The sequence below is a fragment of the Macrobrachium rosenbergii genome, chromosome 51 (assembly GCF_040412425.1).
Source record: "Macrobrachium rosenbergii isolate ZJJX-2024 chromosome 51, ASM4041242v1, whole genome shotgun sequence".
NCBI classification, from domain to species: Eukaryota; Metazoa; Arthropoda; class Malacostraca; order Decapoda; family Palaemonidae; genus Macrobrachium; species Macrobrachium rosenbergii.
The window spans coordinates 69,258,678-69,279,614 of record NC_089791.1 but is presented as its reverse complement, the minus strand read 5'-3'; the positions used below and the strand labels follow the sequence as shown (position 1 = coordinate 69,279,614).

The window sequence follows — 20,937 nt, the reverse complement described above, 5'->3', positions numbered from 1 at the left end:
ATAATCATCAAACAAACTAAAAATATGTGCTTGTGCTATGCTATAGCCTAACTGAACGAGGCGACAGAATGTAAACAGTCAACAGGCCGAACCTGACGCCACGTAAACATGAATATTATAATTTTCACCTCATCAAAAGCACATATAGTGAAAAAGTCTTTTATCACACTTCTCAGAAAGGGAAACATCCTGGGGAGAAAACTAACGCAGTGAAAACTTTGGATACCTTAAACAATCGAAAGAACCCTATGAGAGGAAACTTGTAAAAAAAATATTAAAGAAGACCCAAAGACACACCACGAGAGAACTCCGCCAGGATGCTCCTGATGGGGAATTAAAGATAAATTGTGTAAACGACCAAGAGAAACCCAAACAGAACAAGCCGAATGGGTATACCTCTAGGTCGGTATGGCTGCCAAGAGGGACGCCGCAGTGACCCAAATGAAAACCATGTATAATTTATGCACACGGGCTTAAACAGCCAGACTTATCATAAAAACCCCACAAGATGGTACTTAACTTGGAAACAGTAAAGCTGCTCGATGCCATGATGAAAACAGCGGAAAATTCCGAGAAAAGCAAAAGCGAAAAATATCAAGATTGCAGCAATCACGTGCTAGAAAGGAATGAGTTCAGATGGCGCTGGGGTCGCTGTTTGACGGGCGGGTGAGTGCGGGAGTTGGGTCGGCTCTCCGCTCTTCCAGGGGTTTTGCCATTGGGATGTCTTCAGTGTGTGGTTCTGTGGTAGTGATGACCTCACTCACCCTTGCCCATATCGACGTCTATTTTCATTATAGATGCTCGATCTGGGGGTAGTAACCCCAGCATTCCTGATAGCTTTTTTCTCTGGTATATTTAGCAATATTTATACCTAGAAATTCGTGCTACTAAGGAATTTCACCGGGTGACACAGGGACGAGCTCAGAAATAACCTTTAATGATGTTGACTACTAGAACATGAAGCATTGACAAGCAAAAGATAGGCTTATATTATTAATTTACCAGATATTTGACTTTACTGGCCCTCTTTTAAGCACACTTTCATTTCATGTCAGTCAAAATTACTTTCTTATTGTAGCCTTTATTTATTTATTCTATCCAATGTTTTTATAAAAAAGGTAAGTCTAGGCTAACCTTTTAGTCTAGGCTAACCTTTTATGCTGTACATATGTCATCAACACACAAAGGATTAGGGAACTCAATGAGATATCAAAATTTTGCTCAATAAGTTACTAGGCAAAATACTACTGAAGTTGCTCAATCAATGAGGCATTGCAATGATTTGTATGCTCAAGAGAAATTCTATAAATATACAAAGTATTCTGAAATGAAAACATATTACATGAAAAATTTCCTGCTTTCCAACACCAGCCGTTCCTGAAATGGCTGTTCTTTTCACCTACCCCTGACAGCCTCATAAACAACAATATTTCAATCTATTTCGAATATGTGCCTAGTCATGTAATTTAAATGCAAGAAAATGTTAAAATACCTTTTATTTGGGCTTGTATAACCAGAAGTCTTTATTTACCTACAATAAGATAAAACAAGTATTGATAGCCCACTATTCATTTGTGTTTGAACTGCATAGACTATTTGATGCAAGTTCATCTTTTGTGTGCTTGTATTGTTATATTATCGATATAAATCAGCATGTTTATGGTCTATATTAGGCGCAAGGTTCTTTGTATATATAAGCATTCAGATGAATTACTGACGGAATAGCCTGCATCTTTATCACAATAAGACTACTGTATCAGAAACACTGATTTCAACCAATTACAAACTAGCTAGACAGAATGAAACAGACTACAGTTTGACTAAAATTACAATGAAAAGATAAGCATAACACAAACTGATAGGCATACATAATAATGGAAGAGAAAAGAGCAACCTCCCTTTATGCATATCCATGCATCAATAGTCTACCACTGTAACATGACTGATTTACGATACCTTCCACTGCGCATTTGAAAAGAAAAGGTAAGCATGACATGCAATTGACGGATGGACAGACCCTCCTCTAAATGCATAACTGGGAATGATGGTCTACCTTTATACCAAGTTTGACTTATACCCCTTTGACCATGTAGGAGTTGTGATGACAAGGTAGGTGTGACACACACAGACACAAAAGACATATGGCAGATGCTCTCCTTTCAAGCAAATCTATACAACACCAGAATCTCTTCAACCACATAAGAGAGGCAAATTTAAAGGTAAGAGAGACAGACATACAGGTAGAAGAAGAGGCACAGATATATGGACGACCAAATAACACAAAGAGTATTTGTACAGAAGGGTCTAATTATAAGTAAGTGGTTTGATGTAAAAAAAAACTATGGTCTCAAAAATCATGGAAACAAACTACTGTACTTACACTGTTTGAACATTCGAACAGTAGTCGCATTTTTTCCTGACCGCCATTCTGCTGGAGTCATAAGTACTACAGTAGGAAGTAAAGTTACAAGAGGCTGACTTGTTGGCCATGATGAACGGCCAACTTCTACACTGATTGTAGCACTGCCAGAATTTCCTGAAAACATAAGAATAAGTTTTAAAAGTTATTTGTATTTTTCCTAACATACAAACCTGAAGTTAATTACATACAGATTTTACTTTGTGCACTAGCTGGAAACAAACATTCAAACTTACTGAAGGTAGTTAAATACCATGAGATAGGGGGAACCCCACTCACCTGTTGGTCTGTATTCCCCTTTGCCTTCTGGCCCAGGTGATAGATGAGAAGGGTGGCTGAAGTGAGCTACCAATGTCCAGAACTTCAGGTTTGTATGTTAGGAAAAATACAAATTACTTTTAAGATTTTCTATTCGTTCCTACACAAATACAAATCTTCGTTCTTCTCATGAGACTTACTGGTGGGAGGGAATCTGGGTACTCTGAACTAACTAGTAGGTCTGCCCAACCTGGGAATATCATCTTCCTGGTCCTCTATGAGCAGAGAAGGATGACCCTGAACTTCTAGCTTGCTGCCCATATGGGAAGTCACAGCTGGTAGACTTCTGGACCACTAAGTTATGAGTTTGCAATGCAATTACTTAATCAGGTTGTAAGAACCTCCATAGAATAAGATGTCAGAGACTTTAAATCAGGCAAACATCAAACGATGGACTGTTTTACCCTCTATCCTATGCTCACCCTTGCCAAGAGAGGAAGGGGACTTGAAATCTTTTGTCACCAATGAAAAGACTGGTGCCCAAGCAGATAGCTAACCTGCACTCTCATCTGTCAAGCTTGTACATAGAATGGCACTCTAATTCTGGAGAGAGAGAGAGAGAGAGAGAGAGAGAGAGAGAGAGAGAGAGAGAGAGAGAGAGAGAGAGAGAGAGAGACTCCTATCCAGTCTTCTGTCAACTGGATACTTTAGTAGAGGTGCTACCTGTCCCAAAAGGAGCCAGGCTAGCTATCCAACCAACTGAGCTGCCACTACTGGCCCAAGGAAAGCATTTCCAAGGCCCTTGGGTAACACTCCTCAGGTAATAGATTGTGCAGGTGATCAGACAAGGTCACCTCTCTGCACGTAATACTTGAAAAGCCAACAGGTTCCTACTGAGTGCTAAGAACGAGGCAATGCCCCTATCATGGGCACTCATCCAGGCCACGACTCGCCTTCCACACCAAGAGGGTCATATGCCCATTGATCAACTCACCGAGCCAGAAGACAAGTGTTTTCAAGCACCACTTCCTAAACTCAATTTGCACTAACCCAAAGAGTTATTGCCATTCAAATATAAGGTGTCAAGTTCCCATAATACAGTACTGAAGCAACCAAGAAGGAACCAGTAGTATCTCACAAGGGTCACTACTGAAAAGTCCTTCAGAGAGGAGAATGAGGATATGAACTATCAACAGTTCTGAATCTCATTACAAAATTTGGGACAATTCTGAATGAGACAGATCTCCCGAAGGCCAAACATCAGGAGAGCCCAAGTAACTCATCTATCCTACACCAATATCAGGGCTAACAAGAACACAATCTCCAGTCAGATCTGTATCTAATGGCTCTTGTAAAGACTCGTACACACTATAAGTCAAATCTTTATATACCAGTGTCATGCCCTCCAAGAGTCTGAGTTCCTATGCAGGGTAAAACTGTTGAAAGCTCCTCAGCAGGATTATAAAAATCTTCCTTAAAGAGGTGAGATCTACTCCTAGGCTTCACCCTTGGCCTTCAACAGCTGGGACAGAAAGAACCTTTCTTGGTGAAGATAAGTGAGAAAACACCACTACCGATGAAGACGAGCTCTGACTGGAAAGAAACCGTCTCCAAATTACTGGAGATCGTCCTTCAATGACAGCCGCTTTGGATAATGAAATTATCCAAAATCTCCTATGTGGTTCAGAGAGGAGAAACCTGTCATCAGAGACAATGGATGCTCCCAGGAATAAGTCCAACAGTCTCACCACCTGGAGTACCTCTCTATGAGTGGCTGCACTGAAGGTTATATATGAAGGGAAAACCTCTCTAGACCTTGTACAACTGAGCTAGTGGGTCTGGATATCACTCAGTATGGACATATGGGAGCCATAAGTCTTCCTGAGAAAAAGACAAAATCAACATCTCTTTGATTAACTCCAGCCACACAGATGTCTGAGGCCACACTGACCCTGTTACATGTCTCTGATGGATGAGCTGGTGCACCAGTACATTTGGAAAACCTAAACTGAACTTATCAGCATTATTATTATTATTATTAAAGTAGTTTAACCAGACCACTGAGCTGACTTTCAGCTCTTCTAGGGCTGACCCGAAGGATTAGATTAAAATACTAGGTCTAGGCCTCATGCCAAGCACTAAGACTTAATAGGTCATTCAGTACGATGATGAATGAATTTGAACAAATACATTTCTGGGTTTTTCGACCTGTGTCAGCCGGTGAAATAACCTTTCAGCACTTATTTCTAGGTAAAGCTATTGATAAATATACCAGAGAAAAAAGCTAAAAAGCTAAGCTGGAGTTACTACCCCAGTGCGAGCTCCATGAAATGGAGTCGTGTATGAGAAAGGGTGAGATTGTCACAATCACAGGCCTCCGCCCTGTAAACATTCCCAATGTCAAAAGTCCCACCGAGTGAGGTGCCGTTACAAACCCCCCGCACCACTCGTGGACTGTAAACAAACCAGCGTCACCCACATTCCATTTTTAGCACGCCCGCTAATTGTTCAGCTTTTACCAGTGCGCTTCTTTGGGCCCATTTTTTTGATTGTACTATGGCATCCTCACAGGATTCTTCTTCACCTAAGTTGAGTACCATCTCTGTATTTTATTTTAGGCGGCTGAGGCTCCTTATTTCCCTCTAATTTAATAATTAGGGGATTTATAACGCCAAAAATCCTTTTCCACCTTCTCCCCTGCGCCATGTGACCTTCAGTCTCGGTCCTGGGGATTTTTATGTCGGAAAGCTAATTCCCCCTTCATTTTCTTTATCCCAGTGCCTTTTGCTTATCCTATATTCAATTGGGCATTATTATTTATTGTTTTGTTACCCTTCTCTGGGGAAGTTGAATCCTTGTCGTTTAGGCTAAAGAGTTTTTCCCCTAAAGGGTCTATCCGCTCTTTATCAATTCTTATATGTGTTGTATTTTGGACCCTCACTTCCTCCAGCGTTTGGGTATATTATTTGAGATGGTACAGTTATGCTTATTAGGTTTACTTTAGGCCTATGCCTGACGGATGTCTTTGATATTTACGATTATGTCCTTTGTTTTTAATCTTGAAGGTCGGAACATTTTCCCTCCGCTCTTATCGTGTTGGGTTTGGTCCTCCCTTCTACATGTGTCTTTATGATTATTTGAATTATTGAATTATTTTATTTATGCCTAGGATAGGTTAACTTTATAGGCTAGTCTGGTAGATACCTTCTCCCCTGGGCTGTCCTCCTTCAGCCAGCCAGCTGTGTTAGGTTAGCCTAGGAGTTAAATATGGGATCTGTTCCCTTCCTCGGAAGGGAAGGTTAGTGTGTGGAGGGCCTCATGGTTGGAGCTTCCCTTCGTGTGGTGTTATGGTTAGAGGTGTTGGGCCTGTGGGAGGGGGATCCCTCTCCCTGTTTTGACCTTTCCGTTTGGACTGTTGAGTCCTAGTAAGGTTAAGCTGGAATAGCGTGGGTATCTCGCGTAGCCTACCTGATGGAAGGAATCCACACCTTCGGGTTAACCTCCAACTTCATGTATTACCCCTCTCCTACCTCCTTGCTCCTCCCCCTCCTCCTTGCTCTCTTCCACCCTTGGTTAGTGATATACTATGTTAACTTACCAAGGCTCGAGAGCTTTACCCTGTTCCTCATGCTATAGCCTATATCCCCTTCCTCTGCATTGATTGGTTTGTACTCTCAAAACGTTTTCCGACCTTACCCGGTCAGCACCCGAAAGATCTTGATTGTTACCGGGGTGCTCCCACACCCCTGTTCCCCATTCCTTTTACCTTTCTTTGCTCATTTGGCCTTTGAGGGTTCCCATTCTCTCCTCTCTCATTATCGTTCGCATAAATTCGTCCGATCGAGAGGGAGAAAGGTGGATCTCATGGCGCCCGGGAGTGCTTACTCACCCCTGGTCGCTGCTACTGGTCCCCTCTCCTGGCCTGTCCCATCCCCCTTCCCTATAAATCAGTCCATTTTTCCCCCAACCCGAGTGTCGTTCTCCCAGACCGTCATCTCCAGGGGGGATGTGTACATGTAGCCAGTTAGAGTTCCCCACCTGACTGTCTTCTGTCGTATTCACACGCCATTGACATTTACCTTGAATGTTCTATTCATTTAGAACACCTACAGTTCCCCTAGTATCTACCCTCCACCGACTAGCTAACTTTGTGTTTCTCCGCTGGTAGTCGGATGTTCCAGGTTTTACCACTCTGGTGGTTTGTACGGTGTTTGGTTGGTCGGTGCTCACCACACCTCCTCCGTCGTCACCATAATGAAGTACAGGACTCCCCGGCTCCAGCAGAAATTGTTCCTTATAGGTGACCTTTCACTAGCATGCATACATATATTTATATATATATATTTTTATTTATTTTCTGAATTTTATCATATCCTTTTGGGACCTTCCTGTTGCTCTGGATTAACTCCAGCGGTCCCTTTAATGTTGTTGATCTTGCATGATCTAGTAGGCCTTTAACCTCGGTATGCTCCAGACCAGGGACCTTGACCTGGCTAATTATCTATTATCCTAAGACACTACTCCGGCGGGCTTATCAGCATACTCATGTACCCGTCAACTTACAGATGGTGCGTTGTCAGGAGCAGGGTGCACGGCAGTGCTTCAACAAGCCAGCGGACATGAGGTATGCAGGTCCCACCCGTCTGTGCTGTCCAAATCGGGGACCTGATCAGAGATGGCACCCTGATGGCTGTGAACCTGTGTGCTACGCTCTCTGTGAGCCCTGTTCTGGATGAGTCGGTAAGTTAGTTTTTTCCTTTCCATTCATGTTTTCCTTGAGTTTTGTCTCTTTCTTGGATAATTGGAAGATATTCTCCTTTTAGGAGGTTCTGTTGACTTTCTCCTTCTTCCAGATTGACCGCAGCTCTCGGGACTCTTCGCTCATGACCCTCAAGACCTGGGTCAGCGGCACTGGGAGGAACGTCGGGGCAGGGAAACCCTCCGTTCTTCTGAAGGACATTTGCAGCGTTCTCTTCCCGGCGCCTGGATCTCAGCTTCAGTTGCGGATGCGCCGCCCCCTTTGATCGCTGGGATCCAGGAGATGAATCAGCCCTCCCAAGAAGACGTTTGCTGCATGCGGAGAGGTCACCGAGGATGTTGAGGCTCTTAATTTGAACCTGAACCCATGAACGTGGACCTGGATCTTCAAGCAGGTAAGGGGGTAAGTGAGGCAGGTGATTTCGTCTGTTTAGCTCTCCTTCTTCTTCTGCTTCTTCTTTCCAAGGATTCGTGAAATCCTCTTGCCTTATGGACGGTGCAAGGTCTACCGTCCCCTAAGGTCAAATCAGTTAAGAAAAAGACCTTTGAAGTCCCAGAAAGTCCGCTCCGAAATTCCCTCAAGACGTCCACGGGCCCCTTGCCCCTTGCCGTCTTTCAGCAAAGCCTCTACGCCTGGGAAGGGAGCACGACCAAGCAAAGTAAAGAGGTCCCCCAACTCCTTCCTTTGATGCAGAAGCATTTGCCGAGGGATCATGCAGAAGTTCGACAAAAGAGTTGACGACAAGCTGTCGCAGAACTCTCGAGTCAGCTTTCATCCTCGAATGCTTCCCTGCTTTCCCTGTCACAGGAGGTTAAGTCCCAAGGGACTTTAATCTCTGGGTTCATGAGTGGCGGAGCGGCCAACAGATCTTTCTCCGTTCGGACACCTCCAGCCTTCCTCCCTTTGATAAGGGGCAACCCTGGCGCCTGACCCTTTATGCTCCCAGCATGAGGGGGTACCCCTTACTATCGAGGGCCTAGGCACCCGTGAGGTTGGAGGAACTAGAATTCTTCCCTCCTAACCTGCAATCACCTTACCCAGGTTTTGCCAGACTCACTGAGGAGGCATGGATTCAGTCCGATAAGGTCCCCAAGGAAACTGTCATCTTCCCGAGGACCAGGCCCAGTCGGCTCTACTCGGACTCTGTCGGAGTGGCAGGCGGAGAACACCAAACTCACCCTGGCTAAGGGTGCGTTCTGATGTTCTCTTTGGGAGAGGTTCTTCCCACCCCTTGCACCTCAAAAGTGGCTTCCTCACTAACCAAGCTTGCATGGAGGGTAAGCCCTTCCTCATCTCCCGGGAGACAGATCCCACCTCTCTGTCTTCCCTGGAGATTCTCAGTTTTGGGGAAGGAGCCCCTCTGACACCTTCACGAGTTACACGACTGGACCCTGACTGCGCTTCTAACCTCTTTCAGTGAACAACTGCCTAAGATCCCGGAGTTGCTCCTGAAGGCTGAAGCTGAGACTAAGGACAGGCTTAGCAGGTCCTTAAACTCTCTAACTTTACAGAAGCAATCTCCAGTGGTCTATAGCGAAGATGCGCTTTATTCCAGGTACTGACGAAATCTCTCTTGGCGAAGTTTTCAGCAGGACCTGTATGACTTTCATCACGGCCGGTTGAACTGCCAGAAAGAACATCTTTTCGGCAGCCACCATCCGTCATGAGCCTAACAGGCTTATGAAAAGCTCCATCTGGGGAGCTAATCTCTTCCCACAGGAAGAGGTTGATGCGGTCCTAGCTGAGGCAACTAGGGCCAATCAGAGTCTCCGCTCCCGATGGGGTTTGTCGTTCAAGAGGAAACAGTCTGAGCCATGAACCCACCCCAAGTCCGGGAAGAAGTTTAATAAATTCAAACAGCTCCCTAGGCTCAGACTGTCTTGCAGGCTGTCCAGGTTCCTGCCCTGGTCATCCTTCAACCTCCCAGTCCCAACCTCAACCTCAGTATGTGCTGGTCCAACCAGCCCATCAACCTCTCGCTGCCCCTTCATATGTCTCTTCCCCGGCTTTCAACGCTTCATATGAAAGCCAGGGTGCATTTCGAAGACAATACAAAATGCAAGGGGAACTAGAGCCAGAGGATACTTTCAAGGTAGAGGAACACCTCCTCCTCCTCCAGAGGAAGGGGAGGCAGAGGCCCTCTCCCGCCCCAGTGAGATATCTCAGGTAGGAAGGGAGGTTATATCATTTTCGGGACCAGTGGAGCTTCAGTCCCTGGGCCCAGAGCATAGTCTCCAAAGGACTGGGGTGGAGTTGGTGCAAAGGTCCTCCCCCAGTCAGACCTTCCATCAATCACCGTCCAAGGCTCTGAAGGACTTTGTGAAAGATCTATTACAAAAGAGGGCAATAAAGAAAGCGAGACACCTGAAATTTCAAGGCAGACTGTTCAGTGTTCCAAATAAAGGTTCCAGTCAACGAAGAGTAATTCTAGACTTGTCTCGTCTAAATTCTTACATTCAATGCGACAAGTTTCCTCGCAGGTTACAATCTCCCGCATGTTCGGACCACCTCTATAGATCTTTCAGACGCCTATTATCACGTCCCCGATTGCGAGAAGGTTCTCTCCTTATCTTGGGTTCAGACTGGGGAAGTCAAGCATACTCGTTCAGGGTCATGCCATTCGGTCTCAATATAGCCCCAGAATCTTCACCAAACTGGCAGATACGGTAGTTCAGCAACTCCAGTCTCAGGGGATCATGCTGCTGCATACCTGGATGATTGGATTGTTTGGGCATCCAACGCCAACAAATGCCGAGAGCAACAGCCATAGTAATCGGCTTTCTGGAACCTCTGGGCTTTCAAATAAACAGGGAGAAATCCCGCCTAGTTCCGAGAGAGTCGCTTTCAATGGTTAGGGATCCAGTGGGACCTGTGTGCATACAAACTATCTCTTCCGCCGGCCAAACGGAGAGAAATAGCCAAGGCAACCAGACAGTTCCTCAAGAACAAGAAAGCTTCCCGTAAGTTGACCCAAGAAAGAGTCTTAGGTTCTCTTCAGTTTGCTTTAGTGACGGATCTTACTTCTAAAATCCAAACTGAAAGATATAAACAGGGTATGGCGGAGCCGAGCCAATGTCAGGTTCAGGGACAAGGTGTCTCTGATTCCGCCGATTCTGAAAAAGAGACTCCCCTTGGACAGACTGTCAAGAGCTTATCGAAGTCAGTACCTCTTCAATTTCCTCCTCCGGCATTAGTAATTCACACCAAAGCTTCCCTAAGCGGGTGGGGAGGATACTCTCAACACAAGAAGGTACAGGGGACTTGGTCCTCCATGTTCTGCCAGTTCCATATCAATGTCCTGGAAGCTATGGCAGTCTTTCTAACCCTGAAGAAGCTGCGTCCAAACAATCTGATTCATATAAGACTGGTTCTAGACAGCGCAGTAGTAGTACACTGTATAAACAGGGGAGGTTCCAAATCGAGTCGGATCAACCAGGTTATGATAGCAATATTCTCCCTAGCAAACAAACACCGGTGGCATCTGTCTGCTACCCATCTTGCAGGGGTCCGAATGTCATTGCAGATTCCCTATCCAGGACAACTCCGCTGGAGTCAGAATGGTCCTTGGACAAAACATCATTCAGATGGATTTGCAATCAAAAGTTCCGGGTCTCAATGTAGATCTCTTTGCAACAGAATGCAACCACAAACTACCTTGTTATGTTGCTCCCAACCTGGACCCTCTAGCTCACTCCACAGATGCAATGTCAATAGATTGGAACAAGTGGAAAAGGATCTATCTGTTTCCTCCAGTAAACCTGTTACTGAAAGTCCTTCACAAGCTCAGGACATTCAAAGGTCAGATAGCCCTAGTGGCTCCCAACTGGCCGAAGAGCAACTGGTTTCCACTTCTTCTAGAGCTGAAGCTTAGGTGCTTTCAAATTCCCAACCCAAAACTGACGAAAAATAGTACAAACTCAGACTGTGTCAGCTTCCTCAAGAATTCAGAATGCCCTGGCTTTGTGGATTTCATGAAGTTTGCAGCTCAGAAAGATGCTAATATTGATCCTATTAACACTTTGTTCCTAGAATCAGACAAAAGGGAATCCACTCTCAGACAATATGACTCAGCAGTAAAGAAATTAGCACTCTTCTTAAAAGAATCTGAAACAACTGTAATGACCACAAATTTAGCAATTTCATTTTTAGGTCATTATTTGAAAAAGGTCTGGCCTCAAGTACTATTACTACAGCCAAATCAGCTTTGAAAAGATATTTTTACACGGGTTTAAGATCAACTTAACAGATTCTTATTTTTCGTCAATCCCTAAAGCCTGTGCTCATTTAAGACCAGTAACCCGCCCACACACGGTTTCCTGGTTCTTAAATGATGTTCTTAAATTAGCTTCAGAAATGGATAATCAAAATTGTTCTTTCATTAATTTATTGAGGAAGACCTTATTTTTAATTAGTTTAGCTTCAGGTGCTAGAATTTCTGAACTGTCTGCCCTGTCTAGAGAACCCAATCATATTGATTTCCTTCCATCAGGTGAAGTGGTGCTAGCTCCTCACCCTAAGTTCCTAGCTAAGAATGAAGATCCTCGAGATAGGTGGTCTCCCTGGAAAGTCATCCCCTCCCACAAGAGCTGTCTTTATGCCCAGTCTTTACTTTAAAAGCCTATTTAGACAGGACCTCACAGATAACCAGGGCCTCTGTTTGTAAACTCGGGAAGGGGGAGGAACTATTTCTATGAAAGCCATCAGGCAACAGATCTTGTATTTATATTAAACATGCAAACCCAGACTCAGTTCCAAAAGTACATGACATTAGGGCAGTGGCCACCTCCACTAACTATTTCCATTATATGAATTTTGAGGATCTTACAAAATATACAGGGTGGAAGTCTCCCATAGTTTTTAACGCCACAATCTGAAATCCTAGAAGCTCTGAAATTCACCACAGTGGCGGCAGGGAACATCGTTCCTCCCTCTGTTTAATTCTTTTCTCATACTCAGTCACTCTCCTCCCTCCTACCTGCCTCATTTATTCCCTTTCGATCACCTCCAGGTCAGGCATGCTTCACAGCCTGTCTCCTGACCATGTCATAGTTTTGTATTGTCTACTATGTTTAAATTAAATACGTTTTTGTGTTCTTTTGTCTTATGGGACATAGTTCCCCCACCTTAATCTTAAGTATATGTTTAAGTACCTATATTACATGTTTATGTACTCATTAGTCTTATGGATAGTTTTATGTTTATGTACACCTTAATCTTACAAATAGGTTTAAGTATCTATATTATATATTTAAATACCAATATTTTGCTACCGGGATAATTAAAACTCTTGTGGATTTATAGTTTTATTTCTTTCCTCTACAAGTTTCCTTTATTGTTTCAGGATGGTATTTTGGTTTCTCTGTTATTATTTCACCGGCTGACACAGGTTGAAAAACCCAGAAAAAAGGATTTTGACAAAGGAAAAATCTATTTCTGGGAGAGACCTGTGTCACCAGTGACCCACCCCTGATTCCTTTTTCCCCCCCTTGATAAAATACCATTCCAGGATGGGGTGCTAACATGGAATGTGGGTGACGCTGTTTTGTTTACAGTCCGTAAAATGGGGGGTTTTACAAACCTCACTCGGTGGGACTTTTGACATTGGGAATGTTTACAGGGCGGAGGCCTGTGATTGTGACAATCTCACCCTTTCTCATACACGACTCCATTTCATGGAGCTCGTGACTGGGGTAGTAACTCCAGCTTAGCTTTTAGCTTTTCTCTGGTATATTTAGCAATAGCTTTACCTAGAAATAAGTGCTGAAAATTTCACCAACACAGGTCTCTCCCCAGAAATAGATTTTTCCTTTGTCAAAATCCTTTTTGAGGTTCTTTGCTACATTAGTCTCTTCTTGCAAAGTGGTTATTTTCTTTGAGACTGATCTATCCGGGTTTTGGTACTCTTATCTATTTCCATTTTTGTTTCATTGTTTGAAATTTCATTACCTAAAATCATGCATTCCTACAACTTAATTCTAATTTGGCCTCATTTATAGGCATTCCTGTCCTTCCCTGAAGTAATTTTAATTCTGTATTGTATATATAATACATACAATCTTTACATCTTGCATGGTGATTTTGTCCACAGTTCACATATTTTGGTTCACCACACCTCCATTGTGTGGTATGTTTAAGATCCAACATGACATACAAATGTATTATGGCAATTTTTTTGTATGTCCATAGCTTGAGTTTTGGCACTTTTGGTTTTGGAACATACCAATCTCGGTCTCTGCTTTGGCCAAGATTTTAATTTTTAAGGGTAATTCATGGCCTTTGAATTTTATCTTTGCTATTCTCAGGATTTTTCCATTATTCTGTCAGCTGGCTATGTTGTATATTTCGTAATCTTGTACATTGTTGTACCTTTTTTAAGGAATTTTTGTTTGCAATATATTCTTTTCTACTGGTTCTTCATCATTATCAAGCAGTATTATGGTACCTTGTACACTGTTCATATTGTCATGTTTTTTTATATGGACATTTCTGAGTCCAGCCCGTGTCAGCCGGTGAAATTCCATACTATCACGAATTTCTAGGTATAAATTGCTAGATATACCAGAGAAAAAGAGCTTTCAGGAATGCTGGGGTTACTACCCCCAGATCGGCGTCTTCCCTAAGGAAGACGTCGGTATAACCAAGGGTGAGTGAAAGGATCACAACCACAGAGCTACACTCGATAGACATCCCCATGTCAAAACCCCGGAAGAGAGCGGTGAGCCGTTACAGCCCCCACGCACAGGCGTCTGCCAGACCCAGCGACACCAGCGCCATCTACTTCATTCCATTTTCTAGCACATGACTGTCTTCACTGAGAATTTTGTGCTTGTGCTTTTTGGGTGTTTTCCTGCTTTTCGCCATGTCTTCTAGCAGTTTCACCATCTCTAAGTTAAGTATCATCTTATTGTGGGTTTTTTTTTGATAAGTTTGGCTGCATCTGTCCATTTTCACAATTATGAGATTGTTGTTATGGCCACAGCCGTCCCCTAGCCAGCCATGCCGACCATGAGGCTGCCCCTTCAGTCTTTTCTGTTGGGGTTGTCTCCTTGTCGTTATATTACTTATCTTTTCCCCCCGGATCTCTTCCTGGCGGTGTTTCCTTCGGGTGGTTTTTTGGAGCTTTGTTTTATTTTTAATGACCCCCATAACGAGTCCCCTATTTTCCCGTCATTCCCAGCTTAGGTCTCCCCCCAGGATGAGTTCCTAGTTGGTCTTACTTATTTACTATTATTATTATATTTTGTGTTGGTGCTATATATGCTTTTTGTTGCCTCTTGATTAATGAGCGTCAGCTCTATGTCTGGCCTGCTCCTCGGGTTAGGCTACGCACCTCAGATCATAAGCACATTATTCTTAGAAATAATTCTTATGTATATTGTGTTTATTGTGATGGTTTTTATTTTATATTGTGTGTGGGTTTTCTCCCTTGCCTATCATGTTGTTAGGCTCAGTTTGCTTCCTTGTCCTCTCGCCCTCCTCATAGGTTAGGCGTGGGGCGGATCATCAGGTTGAGGGAGTTTTGTTGCTGTTTCCTCCATGGGCCGTTTTTTGGGTGGCAGAGTGAGCCCCTTTGTTCTCCCCCTTCTTTTGGGAATAGAGTTCATTGGGTGTGCCTCCTCTAGGCTATTTGCCTTTTTGCCCCCTCCTTTTCGGTCCTGGTTGGTTCTCGGCACAAAAATTTCTCTCCCTGTTATTCCTCCTCCACCCTTCCCTTACTCCTTTCCATTAGCCTAGCCTATGCCTAAGGTTAGGTGTTCACCTAGGCTTTGCCTAGTCAGGAGTCGGGCATTGAGTTCTTGGTCGCATCCCTTCCCTCAGGAGTAGGCTTGTCCCTCCCAAGCTCATATTATGTTTCTTGGCAGTGGTGTGTGTTGCAGTTGAGCGGGTGAATTACTTTCCCCTGTCTCCTGTTTTCACTCTTCTTAGCCTACCACTCTCCCCTACCCCACCACCCCCCCCCCCTCATCTCAGGCCAGCTCTTGCCTTTTCTCGTGCGGGTGACGCTAGATGGCGTTTTCTCCGAGTTGGGGACTCCCTCTGGTGGAGAGATTCGTTCCCTCCCAGAACTAGTCCCCAACAGCGCTGTGTTTGTTTTGATGTTTCGTTTACCACTCTCCAAGATCGAGCGGGTTTCGAACATTCTTTCCCACATCTTGCCCACTCTCCGTCGGGTTGCTTTGGTTGGGTTGTTGGCGCTTGCTCCGGCTTATATTATACTTGGCCTTTCATGACGGGCATCTCACCCACCTTTGTTTCTCTGGCGGGAAGTAAGAGAAGAAGGGAATGAATTTATAGAGAGAGAGGGGATCCCTCCGGTCTCCGGAGTTGATTTTCTCATTTTTACCATCACTTGTTTTAATATTATTGTTTTTATATACATATTTAGCGGAAGAGCTTCTTTATCTCCGCCACTACTTCCTTTTATGTGTTTATTGAGTCCGGTGCTCCACCCTGGGGTTCCGCCGTCTTTTTTACTGGCAGCCCTTGTGGTGGGTCCCTGTTGTCTCAAACCTTCCGTTCCCCGGAGTATTCCGGTGACTGGGAGTATCTTACCTTCCACTCTGTTTAATTTATGGCTTATTGGTCTCAGTCTCTGATAAGGGGTTTTTCTCTCCACCGGAGCATTCCGGTTGTAAGCGAAATACCCTGGCCTTCCAGCTTTAGGTTGCTTAGAGTGGTAGGTTCATGTACTTTTTACACTTACAGACTGTTCGTTGTGAGGAGCCGGGTGCACCCTTCTCCAGCAACCCTATGGGCACGTGGTGTGCCGGACCCACGCTGGCTGTGCGGTCCGGTTGGATGATCTGGTTGTTTGGCACCCTGATGGCTGTGAGGTTTGCTTCGCTCTGTGCACTGGCATCCAGGACAAGTCGGTAAGATATAGTCTTCTCATTTCCGCTTTACGCTCCTCATATCTGAATATAGTGTTATATGGTTTTCGGACTTTTTTTTCCGTTCTTAGCTAATTGTCCCTTTCTTACAGGCGGACGAGTCCTCCAAGAAGTCTCCCTTGAGTCTCTCCGCGCCTGGGTGGCTGGGTTTGGAAGAAATGTTCCGTCGGGAAGCCCTATGTCCTCGGCGCCAAGTTGAGGGACCTGCTTTACCCCGGCGCCCGGGTGGCTGCTGCGGTTCCAGAAGATCTTGCCAACCCCATCATCCAGCAGATCCGGGATGCGACCCAGCCACCCCAAGAGGACATCCTGTATGCAGAGGTGTCGGAGGATGTCGCCGCGTTTAGACTTGGACCTGGAACCGATGAACACAGAGCAGGACCAGGTGGTAGGTAGCGAGGTAGGTGAGGTTGTTGGGGCGGGCCCCCTTTTGATTCCCCATCTTCCTCTGTGTCTTCCTTTTCAGGTTTTGTCAAGTCTTCCACCTTGGGTGACAGGGCTCCATCAGCTGTCCCCAAGTTGAAGCTGAAGACTTCATGGAAGGCGAAGGGCTTTAAGTCCTCGTCCTTCCAGGAAAGCATCGCCTTTCCCCGTCGAAGGCTAAGGTCTCAGCACCTGTAGCCTCCGGGAGCAAACCTGGAACCTCCGGCAAAGGCGCGAGTAAGAGGGCATCAAAACCAAGCCCTCCTCGCCAGCCTGCCTTTGACCCAGAGGCGTTTGCAAACCAGCTGTTTCAAAGGTTCTCGGCGGAGGTCGAGTCTAAGTTCTCAAAATTTCGGAGAAACTTTGCCAGCCATGATAACATACTGGCGGGGAATGGCTCGCCCACCGGAGCCGAACCACAGTATGTCATCCCCGACACGGCTGATCTCCCTCTTTCGATGTCGGGAACCCTTGGCGTTTTGCCCTTCGTGCCATTCAACATGATGGCAAACTTGACTGTTGAAGGTCTTGGCACGAGACGGTTGGAGGAACTTGAGTTCTTTCCTCCCGATCTCTGCCCCCTTACCCAGGCTTCGTTAGGCTGACGGAGGAAGCCTGGATACGTTCAGACAAGGTCCCTAGAGAGACAGTGATCTTCCCTAGGGACCAAGCTCAGTCGGCTCTCCCTGCGCACTCTGGACGGAGTGGCAGGCAGACAACACAAAGCTGACACCTTTCAAGGGCAACTTTACCATGTTCGCCCTGGGTGATAAGTTGCCAACTCCATGCTTAAACAAAGTGGCTCTGGCTACGGCCCGAGCATGCTTTGAAGGCAACCCCTTACCTCAATTAAGGAGACAGACTCTCATCCCTGGTATTCCCAGGGGTGAGGAGTTCTGGATGGATGCCCGTCCACCTTTACTGTGGGGAAGCTGGACGCCCTTCTGTGCTTCCTCACCCAGTTCAGTGAGCAGCTTCCTAAGCTCCCGGAAGCCCTGCTGAAGGCGGAGTTTGAGGCCCGGACTAAGCTAGCCCGGTCCTTGAACTCCGTCTGCCTCACAGAAGCCACTGCCGTCTCCTGTGCAGATGAGCCCTTCTTTCAGGTTCTTGGCTAAATCCCTGTTAGCAGGGTTTCAGTCTGACCTTTTTGACTTCATGATGGCCAGACTGGAATGCAGAAAATTCATCTTTGCTGATGCCACCATCCGTCACGAGCCTAACAAGCTCATGAAGAGCTCTATCTGGGGCCCTAACCTCTTCCCAGAAGAAGAGGTTACAGTGTTAGGGAGAGGCTACTAGAGCCAACCAGAGTCTTCGCTCTCGCTGGGGCATCTCAGCCTATAAGCGTAAGACCCCAGAATCTGGCGGCCCCAGACTAAGAGGAGGCAAACGTTTCAGGAGGCACAAGAGGCCCCATCATCAGATGGTAGTTCAAGCTGTCCCGGTCTCAGCAGTGGCACAGCCCTCCACCTCTAAAGCTCATCCCCAACAATATGTGCTGGTCCAACCAGCCCATTCCCTTGCTGCACCCTCGTGATGTTGCCTCACCAGCATACAATCCTACCTATGAGGGCCGTGGGTTCTTTCACGGCCTTAATAGGAGTGCAAGGGGGGGAAGAGGCAGGGCCCCTTACAGAGGAAAGTCCAACACCACCCCAAGAGGGTAAACCTGGACGTGGTAGAGGAAACAAACCCGCTCCCTCCCACTGAGAACAGTCAGGTAGGTGGTCGCCTTTACTGGTTCAGGGACCAGTGGTCCTTCAGCCCTTGGGCACACAGCATTGTGTCCAAAGGTCTAGGATGGAGCTGGACCAAGGACCCTCCTCCTCTGATCAGGTTTTACCAGCCACCCTCATCAATCCTACAGGACTATGTGGCAGAATTGCTCAACAAACAAGCAATAAAGAAAGTAAGGCACCTAAAGTTTCAAGGCAGGTTGTTCACTGTTCCCAAAAAAAGACTCCGATCAGCAAAGAGTGATTCCTGGATCTGTCGCGTCTAAATCTTACATAAAATGCGACAAATTTCGCATGCTTACGGTAGCTCAGGTAATGACTCTACTTCCGCGTGGAGCCGTCACCACCTCTATCGATCTTTCAGACGCTTACTATCACGTCCCGGTTGCGCGGAACTTCTCTCCGTTCCTGGGTTTCAGACTCGGGAATCAAGCCTACTCCTTCAGGGTCATGCCTTTCGGTCTAAACATTGCACCCAGGATATTTACAAAACTGGCGGACACGGTAGTTCAACAACTCCGGTCCCGAGGGATATCCCTAGCAGCGTACCTGGACGATTGGATAATTTGGGCACCAACAGTTCTAGAATGTCGGAAGGCTACGCCCATGGTCATCAACTTCCTGGAGTCGTTAGGTTTTCAACTGAACAGAGAAAGTCCCGCCTGACTCCGAGTCCCGGTTTCAGTGGCTGGGTCTCCAGTGGGATCTGTCCTCTCACACGTTATCCCTCCCGCCTCCCAAGAGGAAGGAGATAGCATCTCTCACCAGGAAATTTCTGAAAAACAAAGCAATCAGCATCCCGCCGATCCCAAGAAAGAATCCTTGGGTTCCTTCAATTTGCCTCAGTGACGGACCTGCTCTTAAAAGCAAAACTTAAAAGACATAAACAGAGTGTGGCGGAGTCGAGCCAATGTCAGGCTCAGAGACAAGGTCTCCTCCATCCCTCGAATTTTAAAGGCAAGACTGCGGCCTTGGTCCACAGTCAGTGGCCTGTCCAAAACAGTTCCGCTTCAGTTTCCCCTCCGGCACTAGTTGTTCACACAGACGCCTCATTAAGCGGCTGGGGGGGATATTCACCAAAACAAAAGTACAAGGAACGTGGTCTACAATGTTTCAGCAGTTCCATATAAACACCTTGGAAGCTATGGCGGTATTTCTAACTCTAAAGAAAATCCGCCCCCCCAACCGGATTCATATCAGGCTGGTGTTGGACAGCGCAGTGGTAGTTCATTGCATCAACAGGGGCGGCTCCAAATCAGGTCGAGTAAACCAGGTTATGGTTGCTATCTTCTCCTGGCGAACAAGCACAGCTGGCATCTGTCAGCCACCCACCTAGCGGGGTGCGGAACGTGGTGGCGGATTCCCTGTCCAGGACCACTCCGTTGGAGACGGAGTGGTCTCTGGACGGAGAGTCTTTCAAATGGATTTGCCGCCAGGTTCCGGGTCTCCAAGTGGATCTGTTCGCGACGGAGAGCAACTTCAAGCTTCCCTGTTATGTGGCCCCAACCTGGACCCTCAGGCGTATGCCACGGACGCAATGACAGTAGATTGGAACAATTGGGAGAAAATTTATCTGTTTCCCCAATAAACTTGCTGTTGAAAGTACTTACACAAACTCAGGACATTCAAAGGTCAACTAGCCCTGGTAGCCCCTATTGGCCGAAGAGCAATTGGTTCCCTCTTCTTCAGGAACTGGGATTGCGGAGTCTTCGGATTCCCAATCCCAAACTGACCCAAACAGTACAAAACCAAGACTGTGTCAGCTTCCTCAAGAATTCAGAATGCCCTAGTTTTATGGACTTTATAAAGTTCGCAGCTCAAGGGAGCAAACATTGACCCTGTTAACACTCTGTTTTTAGAATCAGACAAAAGAGATTCTACTCTCAGACAATATGACTCAGCAGTCAAAAAATTGGCCTCCTTTTTGAAGACATCTGAAGCCAAAACCATGACTACTAATTTAGCAGTTACCTTCTTTAGATCATTGTTTGAAAAAGGCCTTGCCCCGGCCACTATTACCACAGCTAAGTCAGCCCTGAAGAAGGTATTTTATATGGTTTTAAAATTGACCTTACAGATTCTTACTTTTCATCTATCCCTAGAGCATGCGCTCGTCTGAGACCCGTATCACGCCCACATTCTGTTACGTGGTTCCTCAATGATGTTCTTAAGTTAGCATCAGAGATTGACAACTCTCAATGCTCTTATTTGGATCTGTTAAGGAAAACTTTATTTCTGATTAGCTTGGCTTCAGGTGCCAGAATTTCAGAGCTGTCGGCTCTCTCTAGAGGTGATGATTTTGTTAACTTTCTCCGTCCGGAGAAGTCCTCCTTTCTCTGATCATAGATTTTTAGCTAAAAATGAAGACCCTCAAGACAGGTGGTCTCCTTGGAAGGTGGTGCCCCTTCCACAAGACCAGTCTTTATGCCCAGTCTATACCTTAAAGTCTTA

At 45.8% G+C, this 20,937-nt stretch overlaps 1 protein-coding gene across 1 annotated transcript in view; it reads right to left on the bottom strand.

The window, feature by feature from the left end:
- The window catches only part of LOC136833092 (uncharacterized), a 532,781-nt gene that overhangs the window by 362,041 nt on the left and 149,803 nt on the right, over nt 1-20,937 (bottom strand). The window contains exon 3 of the mRNA XM_067094739.1: nt 2,381-2,536. Within this exon, the coding sequence (XP_066950840.1) occupies nt 2,381-2,536 (156 nt within the window). The remainder of the gene's footprint in view (nt 1-2,380; nt 2,537-20,937) is intronic.